Genomic DNA, 27,593 nt, shown 5'->3' with positions numbered 1-27,593 from the left:
TCAATATTTTCTTTCTTTTCTTTTCCTTTCCTTTCCTTTAAAGCTAACATCCTTTTCCTGTGCCTGAGGGAGAAGGCAGTTGATAAAAGCTGAGTTCCTGTTCACAGATAAGTTTAGAAGGCAGCCAAACTCAGAAGTTCCTTGAATAAGTTATATTCATACCACCTTTTTTTTTCTTCTGTCAGAAACTTTTGAGCCCCACACAGGAACCAGACTCACATTGTTCAATAGCCACGGACATTTCCACAGTAGCTGGGAGGGTCGAAAGCCTTTTCCGTTCTTTGTTATAAATCTTTTTTTTTTCTCCTTCCTTCTTCCAACTTTTCATTTAAAGAATATTACTGGGGGCATTCCAGAATTAATGCAGGCTGTGCTTCAGAGAAGAGAACAAGAGACAGGTGTAACTGGGTAGGAGAAAAACCTACAATGCTAGTGAAGTTTTTGCTCATCTATAATACAATAGGGTTGGCAAAATTAGTCAAACACTCGAACCATCATGGATACCATGACGGTTCAATGCACAGCTCAAAGTCACAGATGTATGAGACTTCTACATACCCTCAGTGGACCCCTCTACAACAGGCAGAAGGAGGTTATTGGGAGGCAGAAGTGCTCAGGGAGGATACTCAAGACTATCCTTCCAGTTCAATCTCCTCACATCAAGGAGGGAGAGAAGATTTTGAAGCTGAAAGCCCACAGTCCCGAAATGAGTAAGTACCAAATATGTGCATCTTACACATACTGACAGCGGAATCCTGTCTGATAAAAATAACCTGTTAATAAGGGACCCTTTTCAATAGAAGTTTATCATTAAAATATATTTGAATAAATCTATATCCAAACAGGATGTGTTTAAATGTTTTACCTAGAGAAACAAAAAGCTAAATTGCTTATGGAGGATGAAACCACAGATGGAACCAATTCCTTGTCCTAGTCAAGGAAGGCTGAACGGACTTACTAGCTATCTGGACTTACCTGGCATAATGAAGCCATGTTGTCAGAGCCTTGCAGATCTGTTGTAGCACAATAAAAAAAAAAAAAAAAAAAAAAAATCATTATACTTGTAGCAAAGTAGAACTCAATGAAATTCATTTAGTGCCTTTTTCTGTTCACAAACCAATGCTGATTTTTGCAAGTGTATTTATTATACAGGAAAAATTTGCAATCATGGTGTGCTTGCAAAATAGCTCTTTTTCTATCTACTTTTTCCTTGCTGTGTTGTTCACACAATAATGTTTCTTCTCCTGGACTAGATAACAATTTGTAAATAAAGAATAATGAAAAATATCTAGCCCTAGCAATGCATGACACGTCCTTGCTAACTTACAAAAATACTTTACTACCATTCATGGTCCCAGCATCAGCATAATAAGAAGTAAGTCCATAAGAATGTTACCTGTAGGCCTTGATTCAGCAAGGTACTTAAGGCACATGTTTAATTAAGGCATATGATAACTAAATATGTAATCAAATATCTTTCTGATATGGCCATTTCAAATAATAAGGGGAGGGAACATGGTCTGGCCAATTTGTTCTTCAGAAAAAATGAATGATTTTGAAGCCAGTGGCAACCTTTACCAACCATCAGAACATACCTGGCCATAGATGTGGGCCTTGGGAATGGAGGGGGGAAAGAGAATGGCAGGATGTTCGCAGAATAAAAATAATGAAGACACTCAGTAATATGTAAGCATGAAAATTACTATGAATTCAAACCAAAAAAGGTTTCACAGTGAAAAGCTTCTCATGGTAATCCATAGCAGAAGAGTAGGTCTGAGTAGAAGAGGCACGTGTTTTACTAGAAAGATTTCTAAACACTACGATTTTTTTAGAAGTTTTACAGAGCATGTAAGTAGGTCTCTAAATGTTTAAAATAGATGAAAACTGAGCAGGAGAGTGAATGAATCTTTTATAGCGCTGACGGGTACTGCAGAGCCCATTTGGAGCAGCTGAAATAGCAGCACAGTGAGTACTGGTCACAGCCCAGTGCTTTCAGATGCACTGATATTTTTCTCTTTGAATGCTCTTGAGCAAAGGAAAAGAGGGAGATGGAAAAGACTATAAAACCTTGCTCATATCCTGCTTCCCTTCCATGCAAAGCTATTATGCACTCTTGTTTCTAAATCTCATCTACGTGTAAAGTTAAGATCTCTTTGCCTGTAGCAGGGTATGTATGCTAAAACCCTGTTTTCCTTCATACTACATGCTTCCTCTCCCAATTCTGTATCTCACAAACAAAGCAGAATTCCTACTTTGGACTTGCGCGTTGTATTGCAAGGTGGTAATCATTTGATTGCTGGTCAAAATGCTGAGAACATTTTGAAAACTACTAAATACTATAAGAAGGTTTAAAAAGGTGCATGTAGAGGGTCAGCAAGATACTGTAATGTACTCTCATAACAGATTTCTTCCTCTGCTGTGTAATTGTGTTCAGCACCAGCTATTACTCATTCTAGTTTTCTCCCAAGAAGAGAAATACTTCCTCCTTTTATGGAGATCGTTTCATAATGAATCAAATCATAATGTCCTTCCCAATTATAAAGCAATGTTGATGACTACATTCAAATTCTAGTCTGTCTGTGGCTTTAAGGTATTTGCCATTTTGCTAAAGCAATCATGTTTATAGCACAAAAACCCAGGAAGGTGCTATGACTTATGAAAGAAATTTGAGACTTTGAGGACTATGTCCAAAACTGAGGAAGACAGCAAGAACAAAAAGGGGCAGCGCTGCTGCAAGCACACTCTGAATTCTAGAAGTCATGGCAAATGGTCAAAGCAAGGTGCATTCATAATTCCCAAATCCTTGAGTCTACATCAGGTGTTCATGGCCTCCAGTATCCAGTTATGCGTACATAAGAAGTTGTCATGAATCTGATATTTCCTCCCTACAAATCTGGCACATGCCCTGGCTGTGCTATATTTGCCATTGAAGAACCGGGCCTCTACCTCTGAGAGGAAAATGAGGAAAAAAGAGCATCAGGAGTTGAGAATTAAGCGATATAGGGAGATACAGACATGTCATAAAAGGGCCTGGGGTGGAGGAAAATAATTTTCTACCAAGACTGTGTCCAAATATCTAGTTTGCTTTTGAAGTAAGAAAATAGTCTTTTCAAAACTGTTCTAGGAAACATTCAAAAAAAAATCTTTGGTAACTGTGTCCGTGAGATCTATTCTTTCTAACAAAAACTATGATTTTTTTTTCCAACCTCTTGATATTTTTCCCTATGCGTCAGAAATAGTGGTTGTTAGAAGATATTCTTACAATTTGTTTTAAAATGAATTTTAAAGTATTATTTTCTCACTATGGTGATTTGAATATTTGGAGACCATAATGTCTAAAATGTCCAAGGTAATTAGTCAGAACATCCTCTGGTTTCTCTTTCAACATGTAAGGTGAAATGACTCATTACATCCCAGTCAAATGCTCAGATACATTACTTTATTAATGTGTTGCCCTCAGAATAGCAAAGTTATTCTAATAAAAAGAGTTTTAAATAAGAAAATCAGTTAGAAGTCACTGGCCTTTAGGTGACTTTAGTAAGTAATGTATGGTTAATTATCCTCTTGTTTCAACTATCTTTTAGAGGATGGACTAGGTAATAGTTTAATATCTCAGCTGTTTTTTGTATACCAGTAGCTTCTGAGTGCACCAGAGAAGCTTTGTACACTCAAAGTGGACAAGTGTTTATAAGTTTATTTACAAAATCAAAACAATCAAAAAAGGGCAATTTCTCAAAGGAAATGACTTGTTTTTCCCCACCAGCAGCTATGCTTCATATGAGCTGACCAGCTAGAAGTTAAATATTTTACCCTATAGCTGAGATAAACGGGTCCATATGTGCCTGATCTTTGAGCAGAATTAAAAAGGGAAATGAAAGCACATGCATATAAAGAGATCTGTACTGCGCAATTACTGGGCTCTATTAGCATCTGTTTTAGTGATGGAGGATGAAGAGTAAGAACAGTAAAAATAGGTTCTGGATTTCATAAATACCCAATGCAAATAAAAGACCTCATTTATGGCCATATGCCCATAAATAGGTGATAGATACATTTGCACTGCTCATTTCTCATGCAAAACAGACACCTAGCACAGAACTTCATAGGAACAGTCTGTTTTCACATTTGGCTTTCCTGTGTGTGGATACAGGCAGCTAAAGTGAGGTTTGAGAAGCAGCCTGGGACTTGACTAGATAACTGGAAATTCTGATAGTGACCCAGTAAATATCAAATAAGACCTTTCAAGTTAGCATTAACTCATCATCATCTACTGTAATACTTACCCACCAGGTTTAACCAACTCACTGCTGTCTGATCAGTGGATATTGAAATGGATAATACATCACTATTGTTATCCTGGCAACTGCTTTGTGGATGACACACTTGATATCTTGCTAAAACTCATTGTAAACTGACCAGACACCTTGGAGAAGACTCTTCTCTCTTTAGAGCCACTTCCATCAAATAGCTGATAATGACACACACCCAGAAGCTGAGTGGGGCATGGTGCTGAGCTGACCTCAGGGGACCTGAAGGAGGAGGTGGTCATGGAAGCATACAGCTGTGTGCCATCCCTTTGGCTATACAATTTAGACAGGGGCAGACAGAATTGGATGCAGATGTCCTTCTTGTTGCTGCTGTATGACAGCCAGAAACATGGTGAACCAGCCTTTGAAGCAAAAGGCAGATTCCTTGGCCCTGGGAAGAACGTGTCATCTTCTCTATACCCTTGTCAAGAACTTACCTTTGTTTATCAGAAATCCTTGGAAAGATCTCCAGCGCAACTACACTCTGAAAAGCTTGTTTTCCATTCTTTCAGACAGATTATTTCTCAAAGCAAACAATGTACTGAAGCACTATCACACAAGGCTCCTAAATTTTCTCAGCATTGAGCAGAATCGTAGTCAGGAGTCCTGCTGGCTTTCATCTAATCCATGTGCCTGCAACCCCAAGAACAGTCAGGTTGACAACTCAGATTTTATGCTGTTAGTGTTCACATTTCATTTAAAACAATAAATGAAGCATCTAAAAGGTGCAATTCCACAACACACTGGCTCTGACAGCAAAGCCCAAAGCCTCTTGTAGCCTTAGCTGGCCTGATCTAACTGTTTCTCAAGTAACATTATAAAAGAGATCACTTAAATGTTCCAGGTTAAAAATAAACTTAGGAGAAAAGCAGAGGTTATTTTTAACTCTGTCTCTCAGCAATCACACCAACAGAGTAAGCCCCCAAATGGATGGTTCACATAAGCAAGGGAGAAATGGACTGTGGTGAGGAGGTGGCAATGAGGAAAGAAAACTAAAGCTGGTTTCCTCATCTATGACAAAGTATCACAGAATTTCGTCTGTCTTTCCAAAAGTGTTATCATTGCCAAGTGGCTGCTGTTCTGGATTTACTGCATCTCCACTTGGGCCAGGCAGGTGGTTTAGTTCTCTTTCTCTTTAATCCACAAACACGTGCTCAGTCTCCATCTACTGCAATTTTCCTTACAATGAAAACGTGTTTACAAAAATCAGAAAAAAAATCCTGAATTATAAATAGTAAAGGCAGAAATCTTAATAAATAAATTCTTAATTGCATTAACATATTTCAAGGTTTGGATACGCAATTCTATGAAATCACCCCCGATTACGGGGAGGCTTCCTAATTTCATCCAGATGCATTATCTCACTGGAACATGCACCTCTTTCTTTAATTCTGCCTCGAGACAGTCACAAAGAAGTAGGCTTCTTCTGCGATTACTCTGTGTGTCAAAATATGGAACTTCTATCCTCCAAAGTGTAGAGAAGCAGAAAAAAAAATCAAAACTCATCACTCTTATTCAAGTGAAAGTCAGAACAATGTTTAATCTTAATAGCCTATTATCTTTGCTTTTACAGGAAAACATCCATTGATTTAATTAAGACCAGTTTCACACTGACTCATCCATTTCATCAAAGTTAGACAGGGACTTTCTTAGGAAACTTATGGGACACTGAAATTTCCCAACAAACATGGACAGAACATATGCTTAAAATAAAACAGGTTTGGATGAAATGCAGTTAAAGGTGATCATTGGCCCCCAACATCCTGAAAACTGCTGGAATGGTTATTGAGTGCTGAACAATAGCTTTTGTCGTGCCAAGTTTAACAACAGATAGAAGCAACGGGTTTTCAGTTCCTATCAAAGTTAGGCACTTGACTCCTCTCTGGACTTTTGAAAATTCTCAGATAAAACTTTTGCCTCAGGCAGTGCCTGCTGATCAAGAACACCACTTGATATTTGACCCTCTTGTTGAACTGCACAGCTGCAGGGAGAATGGCTTCCCATTAATATATTTGATGTAAATGGCCAGTTCCTGAAGAAACACAGATTCGCTGCATGCAGTACAGTACTTACTGAACCCTCTGTGTCCAAAGGATTAACTGTTTTATTTCCTTTGTTACCTAGCTCATTAGCACAAGTTGTAGCGATTCATTCTTTTAGCAGATAGCAAGAGATCTCTTATTTTAAGTGCATGCACAGAATTATTACCAAATGGATCTGATTTCTACTTGTGAGGGTGACTACCCCTGGATGAGTGATCAGTGGCAAACCCTGAACAGAATTACACTTATGCTGAGGCCAAAATATAACTGGGGAACACCCTGCTGCACACTGTCTGCACTTGCATGCAATCTGGCAAGCTGGTCTTCATCTGTGTTTTTGACTCACTGGCATCAGCACAGCTATGCTAATAGGTGGCCATTGGCTGTGACTCCTACTTCAAGACAAGGCCTGACAAAGAAGTGAGAGTGCTATACAAGGGGTGAACTTAGCCTGCAAGAACCTAAAGATGAAATCCAAGTATAAGCTGAGCCCTCAGTGGGCTGCAAGTCTTGCACTGTGGCAAGGATAATAGAGATGAGGTAATGGCTGTGGGTGCTTTGTGTAGAGAAAAAAACCTCTCGCAATTATTTCTCTAAAGTAGCTTGTACAAAAATTGGATTTGTCTCAAAAACAGCCCCCAGCCAAGTCTGCCTTCTCTTGAACGTCTACTTACAGTGAGGCTCTAAGTTCAGGGCTGGATTTACTCAGAAAGCTGCCTTTGCACTAAATTTTTAGGACTTTCTGCAGGACAAGTCACAACTGATAACATAACAACTGGCACGACTGTTTGAAGTGTCAATTACTCAACCAACATTACTCAGGGCTCTGGAAGGCTTCCAGCAGTGTATGGAAATCAAATGTTTCAAACGATGATTGCCACTCCTTTCAGCCCAGCTTATTAAGGTAAACCACAAATGAATCAGTCTACCTTAAATCCCAGCCAAAAAACATGGTGGTTCATGCACTGAGTCACAAGAAGATCCGAGATCATTGCCTGAGAGGGAGCACTGTCTATCATAAGGGAGAGACAGAAATAGACTTGATAGTTTCTGCTGTCTGCTTGTAATTCACTGCCGCTGGCTGCTCAGGGAGGGCAGGAGAATTTGCTGATGCGCTGACAGATCACAAGTGATCACAAGCTTACCTGCTAATTAAAACCCAGAGGCACACCCTGTTCTCTCTGAGAGCCAGCATCTTTTTCTAGAGATTAAAACCTTCTGCATTCTGTAATGAATAAAAAGACATGTCTTACTTAAAACTGATGTGTGCAGTCCTAGTTTCAATTAATTCAAATGTGACATTTTACCTCTATTTTATTGAGAGTGCTTTTTCACGTCAGTGAGAATTTTGTACTGAGAGAAAAATCAGAACATAGATTATTTTATTTCTACAGCTCAGGCCTGATTCTTTTTTTCCACTTCAACTGGTATAGATCAGGAGTCATTCTACACAAGTTAGTGGAAAATCACTTGTTTAAATTAGAAGAACACGGTCCTCTGTTTTTGTCTAGTAAAATATTTGGGCAGCAATAATTGCATGTTTGGTGCCTTTTGCACTGCACGGAAAAGGAAAGAGTAATGGGCCAAAAAAGTTTTGCACTCTGTTAGTGATAGACACAGATGTGGCTGGACAGGAGTTTTCGAAGTAATTATAGAAACTGGCTTCACTGAGAATAGAAACACAAGGAAACTGATGTGAAGGACAATTCAGTTGTACTAGTGTAAACAAGGGGATTGTAAAACTTATGGAAAAGCAATGTATGGCACAGTCCTAAAGCTTTTGTTCAGGCAAAAATTCCACTAACTTAGGAAGTGTCCAAAATGATGTATTCCAGTGCCAATCATGAGAACATGCAATTGAAAAATAAAACGTGTGTGTACCTAGCTGAGCTGTGTGGGATTACTCGCTGTACTGCTGCTGCTGTCAGTGTAGCACTGTCTGTAAAAAGAGACTTCTTATTCATTTTACAGAGTGATAATTACTGCAGACTAGCCATCTTGCTTTATCTCATGGACAGAAAGTTCTGTAGGTTTTATTTTGTTTACTATAAGAAGGCCTGGCCAAACCCTAGGATCACAGATAGAACTGCTATGTTTCAGTAAAAGTAGAGGTAGTATCCAACATAAGATAAAAACCTTGTGAAATCAGTTTTTAATATTTAGACCTTAAAGGTTCACATAAAAGGTGCTTGAGCTTACCTAAATCTGATGATTCTTATTTAAATACAGATTCCCTTCTCTTCAAAAGTATTTTACCTTAGATAAAACAATACACTTTTCTGAAAATAGGGCAAAAAATGGATAGATGCATGTTAAGACTCTATTCAACAAGGAGACCAGAAGAAAGCAGAGAAAAAAACACCTAGTCTAATAATGAAAGTTACTCAGATAATTTTTCCTGATCAATAAAAATCAAGGATTAATTCACTTGGATTGTGAAAGAGGAAAAGCAACTGAAGTATTTAAACATCCGTAGCCTTAGATTTGCTAGGGAATACTTAGGTGTTGCTCTAATTTACAGTATTGTTATGAACTTTACCATCCACCACACTGTAGAGAAGGCTCTTATGCTCTCTTCACAAAAGCAACTTCATTCTACTCATATCTCTTTGGCAGCAGAGGCTTGAATCAAAAGGAAACTGTATTAAAGAGAATAAAAGCAGAGGGTGTTAAAGTTGGTTATATATTCAATGAATGAAGCTACATAATTACAAAGAGGAAAAGAATGCAGAAGCAGAACACAAAGCTTCTGTATCCCAGAAAAAAAAAAACCCGAATAAAGAAAGTTCTATTTGTGAAAGCAGTTCTTTGAAACTTCGCAGCCTGATTCAGAGCCCACTGGTATCAGTGGAAGAATTCCTGCTTGCCTCAGTGAACTTTAAATCAGGTCTTTGTAGGTCTTTAAATTGCACCACTTAACATTAAAGAATGACTTATTTTCCTCAAGGTTAATTCAGTCATGAAGTATTTTTAGTAAGAGATAGCAAAGTTTCCTTAAAGGAAGTATTTGATAAGATGTGCAAAAATCACTGCAATAAAAGTCTCACCTTTGTGCACATCTGTCTGTATTGCATCTCATTACAGATGTGAAAAATAGGCCTTATTCATTTACTTGATGAAAGAATAATATTTGGTAAACTTCACAGAACATAAAGCCATCAAAAGTTTTTGAGATTAAAACCAAATCATGGTATTATGTAGCCCTTCAACTCCACCAGCAAGCTTTTAAGATCAAATGAGAGAGAATTAGTGAGCAGCTGCTATAGAAAAATGGACGTAAAACTGTGATCACCATTAAAGACAATTTTTATTAAGTCTATCAAATGCCCTTTCTTTCACAGTGTTCATGCTGCACAAGGCTAATAATTGTCCAAATTTAGTGTCAGGTTGGGATCAATCATTGATTCAATTTCTGTTGCAAAATAAGCCCGCTCTCTAAGTGGGACGCTAGAAGTAAGCCCACTAGATACCTTGAGCATGTCATCAGTGTTGTGAAAAAGAAATCCTGGTATTTTCTATTAAATTTGTGTGCATATTTATATATGCAATACAGCAAGAGTACTCAGTCACATAATTCCACATTCTTGCTCACATACGTGCTCACACATGTAAACATTTGGTTTGGATTTGTAGGGCTTACATGACTCAAAGGACTTGTTTGGGAGCTGTGTATGGTGGGAAAAACAAACCAGCACAGATGATGATTCATGGGGTGTGGACTGTTTTCATTAAGAAAGAACAAAACACTAGCGCAAAAGAATCCTATTTTAAAAGGAGGTTTCCACATTGGTTGCAGACCACTGCCTGGATCTGGCAGGCATCCCACCAGGCAGGCCCAAGATATGGCACCTGGCAGCAATACCAGCTGGGTCCAGCCACAGAGCCAGGCCACGTTACTTGCCCAGAAAAAAGCAGGGTGTATTTGAGCTGGAAAAGTCACTCCCAGATATGGCTTGCAAGGCATGTGACAGAGACAAGCAGAAATCAGGTCTCTGTTTCTGAGATATTAATCTGACCGTGACCACTGAAAAGCAACATAGCCTTTTAAACAGACACACACAGCTCTCAGACCCAGATGTCAGCTAGAGCGTGCGCGCTGGCTTGCTGACTTACGCGAACTGCCTGGTGACACTCCAGCAGAGCATTTGACTCTCCAAGAATAATGATTTAATAAAAAGTTGAGGTGCAGGTCCTCTGCTGCAGTGCCACAGAAAGCATAAATATCTAGGGGCAAAATTCCCATGGGTAATAGATACAAAAATTCATTCAATCACTTGCAAAAGCCTTAAAACTATAGTTCATCAAAGCAGTTTTGGCCTGAAATCACAACAACAGCTGCAGTAGCCTCTGATGTTATGTTCAGCTTTCACAGTGTTGCAGGCTTTGTCCAATTCCTGGGCTTGTTTCTATGAAATAAACAGTTTTGCTCGGTATAAAGTTTAGCAGAAATCTCAATCCCATTTTCCTTTAAGAAAGCAGGGAACAGAAAAGGCTCTGCATATCTCAGCAAGCCCAGTGAATGTTCCCAACTTGTCCAGGCTATCTGCCCTTTCCTCTTGGTATTTCCAGCTTCCTTGTAGCTTCCTCCCCTTCTACTAGTTGCCTAGCAGTGTTTTTGGCTGATGTGACCTCAGCTTCTGCTTTTGTGCTCGACTCAGTTCCCCATTGTTTCTGCAACTCAGTCAGAGAGGCCAACTTTTTCCATATATGCTGATTATTGGAGATTTGGTTCCTGCATTCACATTTAAAAATATACTGCCTAAAGTTCAGCTGTTCTTTATCAGACACAACTCCCCTCCCCTCCCCCCTCACAATGCTCCATTTTAACACAAGCCCCGACAAAACCATGGAGTACAAGAACCTCCTGGTCTTTCCAAATACCCCAGGTGACACATTCAGTATTGTATAAGGTCTAATTCTACTTTTGTTTTGAGAAAGTAGTGTTGGTTTCTTATGGGAAAGACATTTAGTATTAGTACACATGACATGTAATACGACTTCTAATTTCTCTTCAGATAAAGGTGATACACTGCATATACCAACACCACAAGGTACAAGATTCAGTAATGGCTGTTGGCTAATTGGATGCTTGCAGGTGAAGAAAAAGGTACAACAGCAGACCCCCAGAGATACCAGCCAGGAAAAAAAAAAATTCCCCCAAAATGGATCATGTGAAAAAAGCACCTGCTTACTCAGCAAATTTACTCCCGTGCATTCAAAACTTCCAGTGACAAACTCTGGATCCTGAATTGCCAGCAGCAGTATCGGGAAGAGCAGAAGTTACAAAAAATACCATAATGAACAGTTCTTGCTACCACTAACATACCTGTCACACAAACATCTAACACAGCAGAGTAGCTCAGTTTGAGATTCAGATGGTCTTTGACCAGGACAGCTAATTATTTCACAAAAATTGGAGAGCTGTTTCTTCTGTAGGTGCTTCATCAGGAAGGAGTGATGAAGGCCTCAAATACCTTTGCAACTGATTTCATGCCAATCTTTCTTTCTGGAAGAGAGGGTTGTGATTTAAATTGCGGAGTTCAGTGTCTCAGTTCAGAATAGTTGGCAGTCCCAACCCAGCAAGCATCACGGGATGTTTGGAGGAGCTGCAGGTTCTGCCCGGAGGGGAAGGGCTGGGTTTCCCAGAGCGTTAGGGAAGATGGGGCTCCTTTGCATGCTGCCCGACTTCTGAGCAGCACGAGCTTTGGAGCCTGCATCACAGACGCTGAGCTTCCATGATCAGGGCGCCACAGTAAACCCCTTATCCCTCAAAAACTGCATCTTCATTTGAAAGGGAGAGCTAAATCCAATCCCCACTTCCATTCCCCAGGCCAGTCATCTCTCAGGTTAACTCTGCTGGCAACTTTCCCAGCTTGGCAGCCCTTTTGGCTAATGCACATTCTGGACTCGTCTCTGGAAAATTAAGGTGAATTAGCTGAACCAGGGAGGGCGGCGCATATTTGCTGATTTCTTTCTCCCCAGCTCTCCCCAAGGCAGAGGGTTAGGATGTTTTAACATTAGCGTGCTGTTAGCAGGTACGCTGCAACTTCCTAATGGCCCTGCGTGTACACAGTTTCGGAAATCTATACTGTACGTACTCTCCTACAGTGGGCGGGCAATAGGAAAATTATGAGAAACTTGTGGGCAAAAAAAGGCCCCAAACTTTAAGATGGGTAGTCTATAAAATGTAATTGCTGGTTCAGTGACTCTTTCTCCGCAGATTTTTGCAGCCAGAGTTAGACAGGGAGACAGCAGGGACCAGCTGTCTCCTATGGCTTCTTTGTCCAAACAACAGACTGACACATCTCCTTTTCTACTCACCGCTAACCACAGAGGATGCTTGCATCCCTTGGTGCTTGACTGGTCAACTTGTGTAAAACCATCAATTGAAATGGCACATTGAAGATGCATATGGTTTATCAACAATAATTGAAATTACTAATTAATCAAATGTTATTCATTGGTTTAAGTTTTCCTTATATGTACTCATCTCAGTTGTCTCTTCTGATCTTGGATTTTAATGATCAGATTTCAACCAATAGTACACTTCCATGTCTTGACTTTAAATACATTAAATAAATGAAAATATAGAGGGTCAGCTCCACACTGTGATTAATAGATGTCTATATAATACTGACTTGAAAAATCATCTTGAGGTAATCATCAGTCAAGTAAAACTCACTTGTCCTTACTATGAACATGATATTAAAACCCAAGAACCACCCCCTTCAATGCATTCACATGACTCATTTTTCAAATATTATTTTCAGGGCGGGGATGGGGGCAATTTCTAAAACTATTTTAATTAATCAAAAATCCAAACAGTTACTATGTTATCCTGAAGTAGTAACACTTAGAAAGACACTGATTATTAATAGAGTTTAGGTAGGATTTTCAGTTTTCAGAAGCAGTCTGCCCCAGTCTGATGACTCAGTCGTTAAGCATCTAAAACAGCAACATGCCGACCCAAGCAATTTGACATTTAAAGTGACATTAACCCATAGGTTATCATGGGTTGGAAACTTCTGCTAAACGAAAGTGTTGGAAACGGAACTAATGTATCAAAGTTCTGACAATCAACTCTTTTGTAACAAATTATGAAAAACATTCCAGATGAAAATAAATGAACTGGGAGTGGATGGAGAAGCTAGCAAGCATTTTCCACTTTCCTCATCATTCTGCTGGGGGAGGGGGAGAAAAGAAAAAGAAAAAGCTCAATCCTAATTAATGGCAATCCTTTGCACTGTTAAAAGCAGAGACTTTAAAAGCCCTATTTCAAATTCCTTTCCCATGCCTTTCTTCCACTAGGAACTGGTGTTCCTTCACGCAGTCCCGACTGGTAACATACATAGAAGCCTGCATGAAGGAGAAGTACATTGTCAACTCCCAACAGCCGTGTCCAAATGGAGCACCAGACTGCCAGAAGATCATGTAAGTACCCTAAAAAAATCCATGGAAGCAACAGAATCTTCTAAGTATCTAAATGAGATTTTTTAGAAGTATTTAATGACATGTTTTAAAAAGAATTAAAGCACCAAATTCATTTTAATTCCAAACTGAAGTAGGGTCTCATTTATGTATGTAAGGTATTTAGGCATCTAAGCGACCTGGGAGAACCATTGCCTTTCAAAAGCATTAGGCTACAAGGCAGTTAAGTGACTTTGGAAAATCTGCCCACATTTACATTGTCCAGAGACCATACCACATCGATAATTTTCAGTTTTTCTCATAATGACCATTCCCAAGTAGATGTTTACACCATCTTCAAAAAACAACCAGATGGGGGCTTCTAATTTAGTCACTTCAATACTCCACACAGATAACCACCCCTTATTAAAGAAAGAGTACGGCATGGGAAGCTGTAATATAACTATCACTTTGTAAGGAAATTACTAACTGAGGAGAAGCTTAAATTGATCTCGCATGTCTGATGAAAGGAATGGATGGGTCCACAAATCATCCTTCCGGTCCTGAAAACATGTGTAACATTATAGGAAGTCTGTCTGGGGACACCAGTGACACCATTCACAGGGCAGGAGTTAGATCACAGCTGCCCGAGCACTTACCCTTCTACAGAACGGCTGCCCAAAAAGCACTGGTGAGAGCCCGTAAGGTACCAGGCCCGTTACACATTTATAGTTGCGAGACATTGACTCAGGACGTACTAAGTGAAATAACATTTAATAACCACCTACATATTTTTACATCTATGTAGTTAATTAATTGCTAAAATGGTTTTACTATTTGTTAACACAATTCTCCCTGAACTGATTCTTTTTATGATTATTTCTAATAGGGTTTTTAACCAATTTTTATCTTTCTTGGTACCAGTACCTTTTTGGAATGTTTATTTAAAAATACATCTTTCTCTATTACTCATGAGAATATCACCAAAGTTAAAGCTCAGTCCAAATTGTGTTGCAAAGGTCTATTACAATAAATATTACAGCTGTGTTTCTGATAGCTACATAAGTTTGCCAGCTATGACATACTCATTTAAGACTCCAGTTAGATCTTCATCAGTGCCAACACATTTGGAAAAAATATCTACTGGAGAAACAGTAAGAGTGTGAGGCAGATCACAGGAGCCCTGCTCACTAAATAATATTTATATGGCACCTGCATTTGCACACACCTCCCGTTATAAAAAGTAGTCCTGAAAAGCAACCTTATGCGGGGGGAAAAAACTGTTATCAACTGTGGACTGCTTAAATGCTTTACTGAGCAGTAGTGATATGGTTTATAACAGACTTCTTGACTGCTTTCTGCATTAGTCACCTAGGACACACTGGGCACCAGGCTGCAGTCGCAGCCAGTGAGTTTACCCTGACTGACACCAGCTGACAATAACTTGGACTCTAATGCCCAGACCCTTATTCCCCAGGTACAGGAAAGCCTTGAAGCCAGTCTATCAAGTGAAACAGAAGGTTTTGAAGTCTTTACAGTGGAAGTGCTGCCCTGGATTTATTGGCAAGGACTGTGAACAGCGTGGTAAGGAAAGCTAGAGAGGATGAATGAGAATGAAGACTAAATTAGTCTTAATTTAGACTAAGAATTAAGACTAAGCCTGTCCTGGTTGCATGGTCAGTGATGGAGCAATCCTCTCTCTGACTCTGAAGAAGCTAGGTGCAAGAGATCAAAGCTGGAAAAGAAGAATTTGTCTGTGTATTTAGATTTCACAGATTTTAAATCTATCTTGTATTCCTCTGCCTAAAGAAATAACACTTTGCTTATTTGGTTCTCCTGTTTGAGAATCAAGGAAAGGACTATATCTTATTTTCTTTGATCTGTTATACCCAAATCACTGATACCTTGAAACAAAGAGTAGCTGTAATTAGCAGCAATTAGTAGCTATTATTACTAGCTACTTTTTAGTAGCAGTGTGGTAATTTTATACATGGAGAAAGGTATTCATTTGCGAGTGGGCCAGTCAGGTGTAGAAATACTTCCCAGAATGCCTAATTCCAAGTAGAAACCGGTGACATCAGAAAGCGACATTAGTATGTGAAACCGCCCGTAAGGTCAGTTTATAGGGTGAAGTCATTGCTTAGGGAAATCACAGTGTATCTCATTTCAAACAAAGCAGGCAGCGCTCACGCTGCTGAGCCCACATTGCTACCTCCCCTCCCGACTCCAGCCGGCACGCTCGGATACCCAGTCCTACAGGAGGGAGCAGCCGTATGACACAGGGATCTAGCCACAGCTGCTACTTCCATAGGAGCTCTAGCAACAGACTTTACATGCAAGGAACTACTACAGCTCTTTGCACTGTTGAATAATGACGTGTACAGCTGCTACGTAAAAGAGAAGCAGGACAGCATAGTTTAAAAACTGGAATGCTTAATGACATTAGTAGAATTTAGCAAATAATGCTCTATTCAAAACCAGAAGGAGAATGTAAATGATTAAAAGGTAATTCCCCGTAGTAATTTAAAGCAACTATAAAAAAAAAATTGCATGAAAACTTTCATGCATTCTTTGTCTAACTCACCTACCCAAATAGAATCCCCAGATAAAATGGGAGTTCCTTTTTTTTTTTTTTTTTTTTTTAAATCTCTAAGTTTAGCTTTTCTTCACAGATTTAACTATAAGGCCAACTTTCATTTATAATGTTAGAAGGATATTATCAAATGCAGTGCTTCTAGTTTAGTCCATTAGTTCTGTAACATTCATTTCCTAAAAACAGCTGCCTCATCTTTAATTCCTCATTTGTACGGTATCACTGTAGCTGGTATCAGCCACTGTCCGAAGGTTTAGTTAACAGCAGAACAAGAAAGATGAATTTGCAGACATTTGGATAGGAACCCCACAAAAAAGCAGCTATTTGTTATAAAATCATTTTTTACAGGTCAGTAAATCAGCATGAATTAAAAAACCTGCAGCATAACATCATCACCTATGCAATGTTGTAAACCAGTGCAGTACTCTAAGCTAAGAACGTTCTCCTGACAAGATGTTCTTTGCCCTAAGGAATCTGCAGTGCAGAAGTGTCTCCATATCAGTTACATCTGTGAAAAAGCTTCAGGAATACATTTTAGATGCAGAAGCTACTAGAATTTAGCAGGCAAGGCAGGGTAATTTCATGTGTAATGTATCACATTTCAATTGCAGATCCCAATTTTATTCTGGTGCCAGCAAATGAGAATGAAGGACTGGAAGAGGAGGAGTTCTCAAACCACAGTATGTTCTTGAACTTACTTTGCTTGCAGTTCTTTTACCTCTCAGTCACTGATCAAAGAAAAAAAGATGGATTTTTCAGCTGTTACTTTAATATGATAAGCAACATACACTATCTCTAGTGAAAGGATTATTTGGGAAAGTTTTTATACAACTACATTTCATTTGTTGGTGTTAATGACAGCTTCCATTCTAACACTCCATGAGTGCTCTAGACAAAGCAGCCAGAAGGTTCAAAATTGTAAGCAGGCTGGTCATCAGTGACACCTAGCAAGAACGCTAGCTGGTACAGAGCATTAAATCTTTCAAGGGTATGGATGTTTAACTCTTTGTCCTACAAAGTGGATTCAAAGGAAAGCATGGCATGCTCAAAAGTCTCACCAGAAAAACAGTCCATTCAAAATGCTATCTTAGGGTAGGTACCCAGGAGCTTTGCGAGTATTATTACGAAGTGCTATAGATTCACATCTCAGGCAGTCTATCCTGTCAATCTGGATACTTTGGATACTTATCCAAAAAAGACCTTTCCTTACCCTCTGGGAAATGGTGTAGCTTGTGGCTATTAAGTATCTTCTAACGACTGGCTTTAGGATAGTATTACAGCCCTAAAAGAGAGAGTCTTCTCTCACTTTGTGCTCTCAGCACTGAATGAATAAGCAGTTGCTTTACAGGACTTCAGTTTATAAAAACATTAGATTGAAAGATCAAAGGTAACTCTGGAGGGTAAGAGGCCCCCAGGATGGCACAGTTAGGGTATACCAGTTTCTGCAGCTCTCAGCATACACTTTGAATTCTGCAGCTCAATTTACCAGGTACTTATTTAGAGTAACATCAGTTAAAGGGCTCTTCAAGAGAGTCAGCTACGCCGCTTAAACCCCATGCTTGTGAATCCTCAGTGAAACATCTTAACTGCTCTTTCATTCTGTCCTTTTATTCTGGGTTGATAAACTTTGCTGTCCTTTCAATCAATTGGCTTGAAAGCAGTTATTATTCCAGAACATTTTTATGGTGTGTGGAGGTTTCAAATCAAGAGCATTTTTCTGACATCATGACTAGCATGGCTGAAATTCTTCTGTTAATATTTGAATATATAATTTTTTAACTTGTCTTCACTGGTAAAAAGAAAAAATCTTTGCAGAGAAACTGGAACTTAAGCTGCTATAAATCAACAAGCCCCTAAATGTCAATGCAAAATTTTCGGAGCAAAAAGTATACTGGTGTTCTCAGAGCTTGCAGGGCTTATAGAAATATCTGTCACCTGGCTGCTGCACTCTGTTGCATTATTATTATTATTATTATTTTAATCTTGTGATTAGTGGCAACATCAGTGGATTCAAGAGAAATGTTGGAAGTCATTCAAAACCATGAGGCATTACTGGACGATCTTCAAAACGATATTCATCAAGCAGTCAGCAACTTAGGTGACTTGCAAAGAATATTTGAAAACAACGGTACAAGCATGGTGTTAGAAGTGAACCAGAGTAAGTCAGGTAAGAGGTCTGGCACAGAATTATCAGCCTGCAAGTAGGCATGGTCCTCACTAAACTTCAATGCACCCAGTTCAAACATTGAAGTTAAGAATCAAATCATAGTATAATTCACACCAACTATGAATACGTCACAGCACTTTTCAAGTTATTTACTGCTGGCCTGGAATATTCAGATTTTATCGTGCTGTATAACTTTGTGAAGTACAAGGTGCATGGTAGAAAGCATCAGGAAAAGAAAACACTATAAAACAGTAAAATGAACAAAAGCAGGCTAGCTAGGAACTGTGTAAAAGTGGCCAGTTATGAAACTGCTGTCCAGGGATTTCAAAGTGTATTATTCTTCTGAAGTAAATTGGATAGTCAATATATCTCTGAGTTATCGTTTGCAGACTCAAAGACACAACTTGCTTTGCATTAAGCTTAATTTAAAATTGGGTTATTTTTGCAATTGTAAAGATTCAGCACGTTCTCAGATTCTAGGGAACAAGACGACAGTCACTGTAGAAAAATACTTTGAGTGAATGGGACCAGATTAAGATGCTTTCTGAAAGCGGAACTTAAAGAAAAATTGAATTTAAATTCATTTTAAATTAAATTTAACTTCCTCTGTTAACAGAGTTACAGGAAAGGCTTCTGCAGCAAATTCTGTTTCCCCACATGGAGAATTTCCTAAGGAAACATTTTAACCCAATGTGGGTAAGCTTCAACAGAAGCTTACAGAACCTCTCCAGCATGGTGAGAAACCTGTCCCACGCCGTGGAAGCCAACAAGAAAAGCATCGAGAGATTCCACGAAAGCACTGTGCCTAAGAAGGAGTTCCAGGAGCTGGGAACTAAGTTTGAATCTAAAGTTCAAGAAAATGTGGTGAAAGTTGATCAGGTGAAAAGAGATATAGATAATCAATTGCAAATGCAGCAGGCTCATATTCACTATAATCTCACCATGATCAAGGCAGATACTGACACAAAGCTCAAGAAATATCACAAGATACAGCAGTCCCATTTCTTAGCTTTGAACAACAGCATAACAAACATGAAACAAGAGCAGAACAATTTTGAAAATAAATTTGAGGCTTTGAAAAGAAATTTAACAGAACTCTTCTCACATCATGGTCCCAAAGATGAAACTACCCAGTTAAGCATCAGACAAATAAATGACATTCTGGCAGGGCATGCAAAGCAGCTTAAAGAACTTTACATGGAATCAGATGTGGCCTTTCAGAATATCGCGGTTTTAGAGAGATGGTTTAAGGAATTAAAAAAAAATATCTCAAAGTATAGGCCGGAAGATCTTACAATAGCTTTAATGGAGAAATCTCTTATTATTGAAGAAAACAAAGCAGCAATGGAAAGGCAGATATCAGAGCTCAACTACACTCTCTCAAATCTTCGAGAAAACTATTCAGATCTGTTGAGGTACATGGAGGAGTGTAATTGTCAGAAAATACCTTCTGACACTGATTTACTGGAGGAAGATTTAAAGAATATCACTTATTCCCTTGAAGGCACCCAATCAAACTTAACGGATATGAAACATTTAGAGTCAGTTTTTAAGGAACTCTTGAGGAACGAAATTGAAGAGCTCTCCTCAGCTTTTCCGTCTATCCATCAGTCCCTTAATCTCCGTCAAGAAGAAAACAGACAGCTTCAGTCACAGGTTAAGGCTTTTTCAGAAGATATTGGCTTCTTGAAAAAAAAAGATGAAGAAATTCATAGACACATCAAGTATCTCAATAGTTCTTTCAGCTCTCTTTTGGAAGATGCAATGCGGCATGAAGCAGCACTGGAGGCTTTATTGGGAGAAGAATTTATGGAAGTCTTGTTTGAAGAAGATCCTAGTACCCTAATATCATCAGTAGTTCAGCTGCAAGAATCTCTCAGACACATTGCAGAGAAACTCCAAGAACAAAATGTGACTTTAGAATCCCTTGCCAAGAGATTTCACCTCTTGGAGAGAGGTCAACTGAATAATCATGATGCTCGTACTTCTCCTAAGCATCCCAAAGAGGAAACACAGACATCTGCTGCTCTGGATGAAGCTAATGGTCAACGCGGCAACGTGGAACATATGGAACCTAACTATGAGGCTGCCAAAGATGACTCCTTGGATAGCTCAGGATATAATGATATCATGACTCTGAAGAATGATATCAAACATCTGAGCCTGGCAATCAAGAGGCATCAATCAAGAGCTGACATTAATCTTTGCTGCAATCATACAATAGTAAATGTAGTGGAGCCACTCAACATTTCTGTGGAAATTCTCTCAGCAGATTTAGCAACCATCAAACAGAAGCTGGAGGAGCATCTGCTGATTTTTAAAAAGCTGTTTGGAAGCAATGAAGAATTAGTTGCCTCAAATATAAGCCTGGATGTTACAAAGATTCAGTCAATGCTGACCAGAAAAGCGAGAAGGCAACAGAAAGGTCAGGACAAGCAAAGAGACAAAAAGAAGTCTGAAAAGCACAGAGAAAATATGCAGACAATAAGTGGAAGAAATACAGTACAGACAGAACTTTTGGAAAAAGGTAGGCTCTTTTCTTTCGCTTGTTCATGTGCAGGTCTAGCTTCTCTGGGCTCTGTTGCAAGTGCTGGGTGCCGTGCCCCACATGGCATATAAATTGTGGGACCTGAGCTTGTCCTGTGGGATACTGGAGGGAGAAGTTTTGACATTGGTTTACATTCTCCCCCTCCATCTAAACAAACAGCTCAAGTAAGAACCAAGTTGATACACTGGTTCACTTTTCTTGAAGCCAATAAAGTTACACCCATTATAGCTGCTAGGGAATTGCCCTTGAATTAATTCAACTTTACATGTTTAGAATCCATATTTTGTTTGTAGATGCTCATGTTAATGTAGTAGAAGTTTTCTCTTTTGAAGCTCATGGGGAATGTTGGGCTTCTTAGTTTTGCTTCTTTCTCCTCTGTTACCTGAGTCTGGAAGGAGTGCTTTCAAAGCACCAAATCCTTCCTAATGTGAACAGATGCATTAAATTAACTGCGATAATTTGCACAAGTAGAACAGGGAGGACTGACTACAGAGTGCATTCCCTCTCTCTCAGCTAAGCTTCAGAGACAAGTTTTCAGCTTATACTTCACTGTGACTGGCCAGTTTCCTTCCCCTGTAAACACGTGGCCATAAGCACTTCATAGTTACAGTTGCCACTGCTTTACCACTTTTTTTTTTTATATATATAATTGTAGCCCTTGTTATGAATATATAATACAGAGCAAAAAATCAGATCTTTCAGGCAACCATGCTACAAAACTGTAGTTAGATTGAATAAGCAGAGAATATATTTCTGATCAATTTATTGTTTAGGACAGAAACAAAAATGATACTTCTTTTTCTTCATGGTCTCAGCCTTACACTTTTCCAAAAATACTGGTCTAACCACCATATACATCCACACAACAGCAAAATGCAGTTGCTGAGGCCTATTTTGCTGTGACATCTGCCTAGTCTACATCCAGTTGTTTCTACAACTGCATCAATGAACATTTCTTCCTTTGATAACTCAACTTCTCTTCCCTGTATTATAGGGGCACTGAGATTTCAGCTACTTTTTGACCAGATAGCTATTTCTCAGAAATATTTTTTTAAACTGCAGTTAGGCTTCTATTGACATTGCTTTTTTCCCAAAAGTAAGATGTTTCATGTGCCAGCAAAATAAGAGTATTTGCTATAACATGCTTATTTTTATACCATGAACCTTAATTTAATATTACTTGACCAAAAAAAGGGAACATTCCTTTAATAGAAAAATAAAACCCTATTCATGTCATGATCTCACTGAAAGAGCCATTACTCTGCTGCTAAAGGATTTTTTTTCTTTGTGCCTGATTGCTTCTCTAAAACAAGCTAATTGCCAGAGGACTGTCCACAAATTTGAAAATACACTCTCCAGAAAACAGAGCGCTACTCTTGCACATACTTGCAGACAGACTACTAACCAAATTTTCAATCCTAAAGTCTGTTCAAATGTAGCATTTCTTTTTAATAAAAAGAGCAGTGGAAAAAATAATTACAAAGCTGCATCCATTTATATCACAGACCACGAGGATGGAACAAATGGGAACTCGCACACCTGCTAAACCCTTCTTCTTGCTAGCGTGGGTGGGTAGGCTGCTGTGAAGCTCACTGCAGTGCCCTCTCCCAGAAGGACAGATCAGAGGGTCTCAGACCAAGGCTAGAAGCAACTGTTCTGACACCCAACACACTGTAAGCCATGGTATTTCACAGAACTATCCCTGTAGCAAACTCACTAACTGCCAATTGAGGCTGAGTGCATCTTTGATGAAGACATTTGACTGGCAGAAGGTAACTACGTCCCTAGGAAAACCATTCCAAAGCTTTGTAGTACTTAACAGCACAGTACCATAGGCCATGCTCCCCTAGCAGCTGATTTTCAGAAAGCTGAGGCTGCACGGTGCAAAAGGCAAGAGATGACAGGTCGCATTGCCTCCCCCTCCTCCATCACCTGCCGTGGTACCTTGTGTGGATGTACTAACCAGGCTGAAGGTAGTCCCCAGTCCTGCCCTCCCCAGCTCCATCCCTCTCTGGCCTGCCAGATGCGGGGTGCCAACGGACTGTCACCTGCAGCCCTTCCTTGCTTATAAACGTGGCACCCCGTGCAGGCGAGACTTGGAGCGTGCCTCACACTATCACTGCTGCAGCCCTGTGTACACACAACCCCCCAAAAGCAAGTTTTCTGCCAGCATTACCACGTCTGTTCTGAACGCTTCTCAGTCTTTCAGTATAGGTAATTTGAGAGCAGGGATCAGACCAGGACCAGGGATTTGAGTAAGTGCCTCACAGATGCACACTGCTTTACAAGGTCTACTACTCCTGCTCGTAGTCCTTGCCAGGACTCAAGAACTTGCATGTCCAAAAGCTTGTCAAATTTTTACAAGTTTTCTCAACTATTTAAACTAGTCTAATTTTACCTCTTCCTGACCTCTCATTTTTGATAGTCTATGATAGTCTTATTATAGCTACAACAAAAGTAGCTGTGCTGTACTCAGAAAGAAAACAGATGCTTTAGATCATACAGAACGTTTCCAAAAGACTTCATCTAGAATTACGGACAAAATTATTGCACAGTGCCTGATACAATGAAGCTTCGTTTCATGACTTTAGCTCCTGTATGGCTAAAATAATAAAGATTGCTAATTCCCTAAGACATATGAAATGAGCAGTCCTCACAAAATAACTGATTTTAATATTTTCCTCCAACTTCCTTACCAGTTTCAGTTAAACTGTAAACAGTCTAGTATCCTTACATACAGAGGATCATCAATAATGCTACAAATATTTCTAATTCCAAAAAAGCATGGAATATTCAAATATGTATACATTGTTTGGGGAAATTATTATTATAAAAAATTGCCTTGAACTCCCCCCCTTTTTTTTTGATTCAGATATTCTCCTTTCAAGGAGCAGTGACATGTCTATACTTGCTTGTCATGATATTCACTGTCGAGTTTTATTTGGATGTAATTAGACGCTCTTTACAAACTAGGAAAGAACTTTTTCTGTCAGCACAATGCAGGAGATGCAACTCAAAGAATAGACTGTTGGCTTAATTTTTTAGTGACTAATACATATTATGAGGTGAGAATAGGGATAGCTATTTCATTGATGATAGAGGGTGGAATGACTTTACAGTTTGTTCAAACCCAGTAACAACAGGGAAAAAAAAGCACTAGCAATTATTTTATAGTAGTGCTGTAAAAAGGGACACTACAGAAGATCTCAAGGAGAGTTCCTTTCCCACAGGTTTTACAATGTGCATACAGAGAAAGCAGAAAAGGAGAGGAGAAGCAAAATAAGTTGTCTAATGAAGGTCAGACAGTAGTCAAATCCAACTCCCAGTTCAGTGCCTTAGCCCCTATGTCATGCCACTCCATGGAACTGAGCAGATATGCTTTCAAAACTTCAAAAGCAGCCTGTTCAGGTTTTCCCAGGAAACCCAGGCTCTCTGCAGAGGAGAATGCAGAAATCAGATCTGCGGGTTTTACCCTGTCTCCTACCTTGATAACACTGGGGAGAGAAGAGTGCTCTTTGTTAAAACCGTGTTCCTTTTCCCTCTCTTGTTTCAGACTCATCGGTGGCATTCCACGTGGGATTCTCGGAAGGAAAGGATAAAGGAAAAACTCTGAGGTTTAATGAAACATACCTCAATTATGGAAATAGCTACTTCCCTGAACACGGCTACTTTAAAGCACCACATAAAGGTGTCTACCTGTTTGTCATCTCTGTGGAGTTTAGTTCAGGACCAGCACTAGGACAACTCTCTTTTAGCCGTGGGTACAAAAGAACTCTCTCAAGTAGTCAGAGGAAAACAGCAAATGGAAATACCATGACTACTTTTGCTATGGCAGAGATGGAGAAGGGGGAGAGAGTATGCTTTGAATTGCTGCAGGGCTCTGTAGTGAAACGGAGCCCACCTGGGACAACAATGGGTGGATTCCTAATATTTAAAACTTGAATACTGACAGTTTGTTTTAATGATATACTTCCATAGATGCAATGGACCAATTCACTACTGCTTCATCTGTGATGCATTCAATCTTACTGCATGTGTTTAAACATAGCACTATCCTAGATTTGTCTTCATGCTTCTTTTCTGAAGTGTTTGGCTTTTGATTATTTGCTTATGAGCAGCAATGGGATTTTCCTTCCATGATAAGCTAATTGTTTGGACTCCAGGTGTATCAGTACACACACTCCCAAATCCTTTCACTGTGCAAATTTCACCCAACTAAAGAAACTGCTTTGTGGGACCTTCTTCTTCAACCATAAAACAAAACATTTCTTTTTCCCTGGCAAAAGAGTATCTTCTCCATGGCAAACATACCCACTACTGGCAAGTAAAAAAAAATTAGGAAAGAAAATATATATATTAACTCTTAAAGTGTGTACGAAGTAGCTCAAAATCAAGAAGTCTGGACAATTTTACCTCTTTGTTCTCTGTCCTCAGACTCTCTTGGGAACTTCTACCAATCACTCCATTTCAATGTTTCAGTCTGTGCATAACTTAGAACATAAAAAGAGATAAATCAAATTCAGTAAGATGCATCCTCTGCAAATATTTGTAGAACCTTTTCCTTCTGGGCCTGTGCTGTGCTTCAGTTGAACTGCCAAGTTTAATAGCAACATAACACTGTTAGGATGAATTAGGTCTACATTTAGACATTAAGAAAATTTTGACAATATTCAACAAATACTAGTGAAAATGCAATTTAAGTTAAAGGTGTCCCTGAAGAATTTCAGCCCCAATACTCCAGCATTTAGTAAGTAGTAAAACCAAGCAAGCGAGCAAACAAGCAAAACTAATAGCAAGATGACAAATATATTGGTCTACTGTCACTGTTTAATAGAAAATAAATTTATAATTAAAGTAAGCCAGAAAGTGGAATTTCTGAACTGTGGAGTTCTTTTTAGTTTCCAAAAATCTCAAAATGACCTTGCCTGGTCAGCCTCTGCCAAATAAGATATCCCAAAGGCTTTCACTTTAAAGAAGTTCAATTATTGTGGTATTTTTTCCTTGTCCATCCTAATGCCTTACAAAACAAAATTAAAACAGTTTAATTTGCAAAAAGGAAATGTATTTATAAATTTCCATTATTTTTGATGAAAGAGGTATAACCTTACCTGTTTGATGCCCTTTCAAGGTAGCATTTTTTCTAACAGAAAACTATCCTAGTGTTAAGTTTCCCCCCCACACACACACCTATTTGGACTCTAAGCAACAATGAACTACATAATTATTAAAAATCACTACTACCAATACATGGTGCACTTAGGACAACAGTTTGACAAGTAGAGAATACGCATCTTCTGAAATAAAGCTAGAAAGTAGTTTTAGCTACTTACTTGTTGATAAGATTATTACTCTATTCCAAAACCCCCAAAGCAAATGATTTTAAAAAAGCACTATTTTAAGAAATTGAAAACCAGCATGATTAAAGAGCCCTTCAGTTGGAGAGTCAAAAATAAAGGGGCACAGAGAGAGGACGAAGCAGTAGTTTAGCAGCTCTTGAAAGAGAAAATATCACCTCTGACTTTATTAAACCGTGCCCACCCACCTACTCCGGTCAGTGCCAATTTTCACATGAGATTAACTGGACAGGTCTCCCCGCTTATCTAGCATAGAACCATCAAACTTCTCTGCCGTAGGCAGTGCATAAAGCCCACAAGCTTGGTATCATCTTCTGTCCCACAGATTGCTCAAATATCTGAGGAAAGGGGGGAAGAAAAATCTTGAGGTGAAGGGTCGAAAAGGAAGAAATGCATCATATTGTAAGACTGGGATTTTCAGTAAGGAGCCACCATACTTGGGTGATCAAGCCGTTTTCACCAGTGTGCCTACATTTATGGGCTTTTTGTGCTAGCAGCATTCTGCAGTGTCAAGAGTGTTGCATAGGTCAGGTGAGTGTAAGGTACCCCTTTCCACTCTCCGGGTTCAGCGCACACTAATTCAGCACCTACTTAGCTAGGTTCCAAAATTAAACACATAAAGGGCTTTTTTTTTTTTTTTTTAAATACACTTTGCTTGTTTTTAAAGCTTTGACAGAAAGTTTCAACTGGAGTGAGAGCCATGTGGCTATTTGGAAAGAAACAGGGTAGGGAGTAGAAAGCAGGCAACAGGGAAAGGTGTAGAGGTGTGATTGCTGATCCTAGCTGTTCACCCAGACAGAACTTTTGAAGTTTTGGCATCCTTGCGCTTACCAGAATTTCTTATTTTTGTTGGAGGATAAGCCAGAAAAGCTCAGAGGTCATCAACTCCAGAACGAACACAATGTTACTATAAAGATGTTTTCATGTTCATATTTTTCAATTATGTGCTCAAGTGGCATGTACCTGCATGTACAAAGAAGATACACTAACTTAACTTGAACACAATCATTTTTGGACTATGAAGTAAAAAATTAATGAAAGATATGGGTTAAAACAGTCTATTGGCTGCATGAGCCAGGAAGCCTGACTTCCTTCTCAAGTGACAAGAGAAAAAATGATTAAGCTACTGTTTATTAAATGAATATATGATTTTTAATAAATTTCCATTTAAACCA

At 39.1% G+C, this 27,593-nt stretch overlaps 1 protein-coding gene across 1 annotated transcript; it reads left to right on the top strand.

Annotated features, from left to right (window-relative positions):
- The first annotated feature begins 410 nt into the window (after positions 1 to 410).
- On the top strand, positions 411 to 27,593 carry MMRN2 (multimerin 2). Its single transcript, XM_013961490.2, has 7 exons — positions 411 to 710; positions 13,658 to 13,780; positions 15,234 to 15,340; positions 16,961 to 17,029; positions 18,343 to 18,516; positions 19,133 to 21,043; positions 24,618 to 27,593. Exons 1-7 carry the CDS (start codon positions 427 to 429, stop codon positions 25,004 to 25,006), a joined length of 3,057 nt encoding a protein of 1,018 aa, XP_013816944.2. The 5' UTR covers positions 411 to 426; the 3' UTR covers positions 25,007 to 27,593.

Source organism: Apteryx mantelli, chromosome 7 (genome assembly GCF_036417845.1).
Source record: "Apteryx mantelli isolate bAptMan1 chromosome 7, bAptMan1.hap1, whole genome shotgun sequence".
In the NCBI taxonomy this organism is placed as follows: Eukaryota; Metazoa; Chordata; class Aves; order Apterygiformes; family Apterygidae; genus Apteryx; species Apteryx mantelli.
The sequence above is the reverse complement of the archived record's forward strand: the minus strand, read 5'-3'. Positions and strand labels throughout refer to the sequence as shown.

Bases quoted from the DNA above. Each gene is read 5' to 3' on its own strand.
- MMRN2 (XM_013961490.2), top strand. From the start codon at position 427: ATGCTAGTGAAGTTTTTGCTCATCTATAATACAATAGGGTTGGCAAAA. The intron at 13,781-15,233 runs GTAAGTACCCTA...CTTATTCCCCAG, and splicing joins CCAGACTGCCAGAAGATCAT to GTACAGGAAAGCCTTGAAGC. The intron at 17,030-18,342 runs GTATGTTCTTGA...TCTTGTGATTAG, and splicing joins GGAGGAGTTCTCAAACCACA to TGGCAACATCAGTGGATTCA.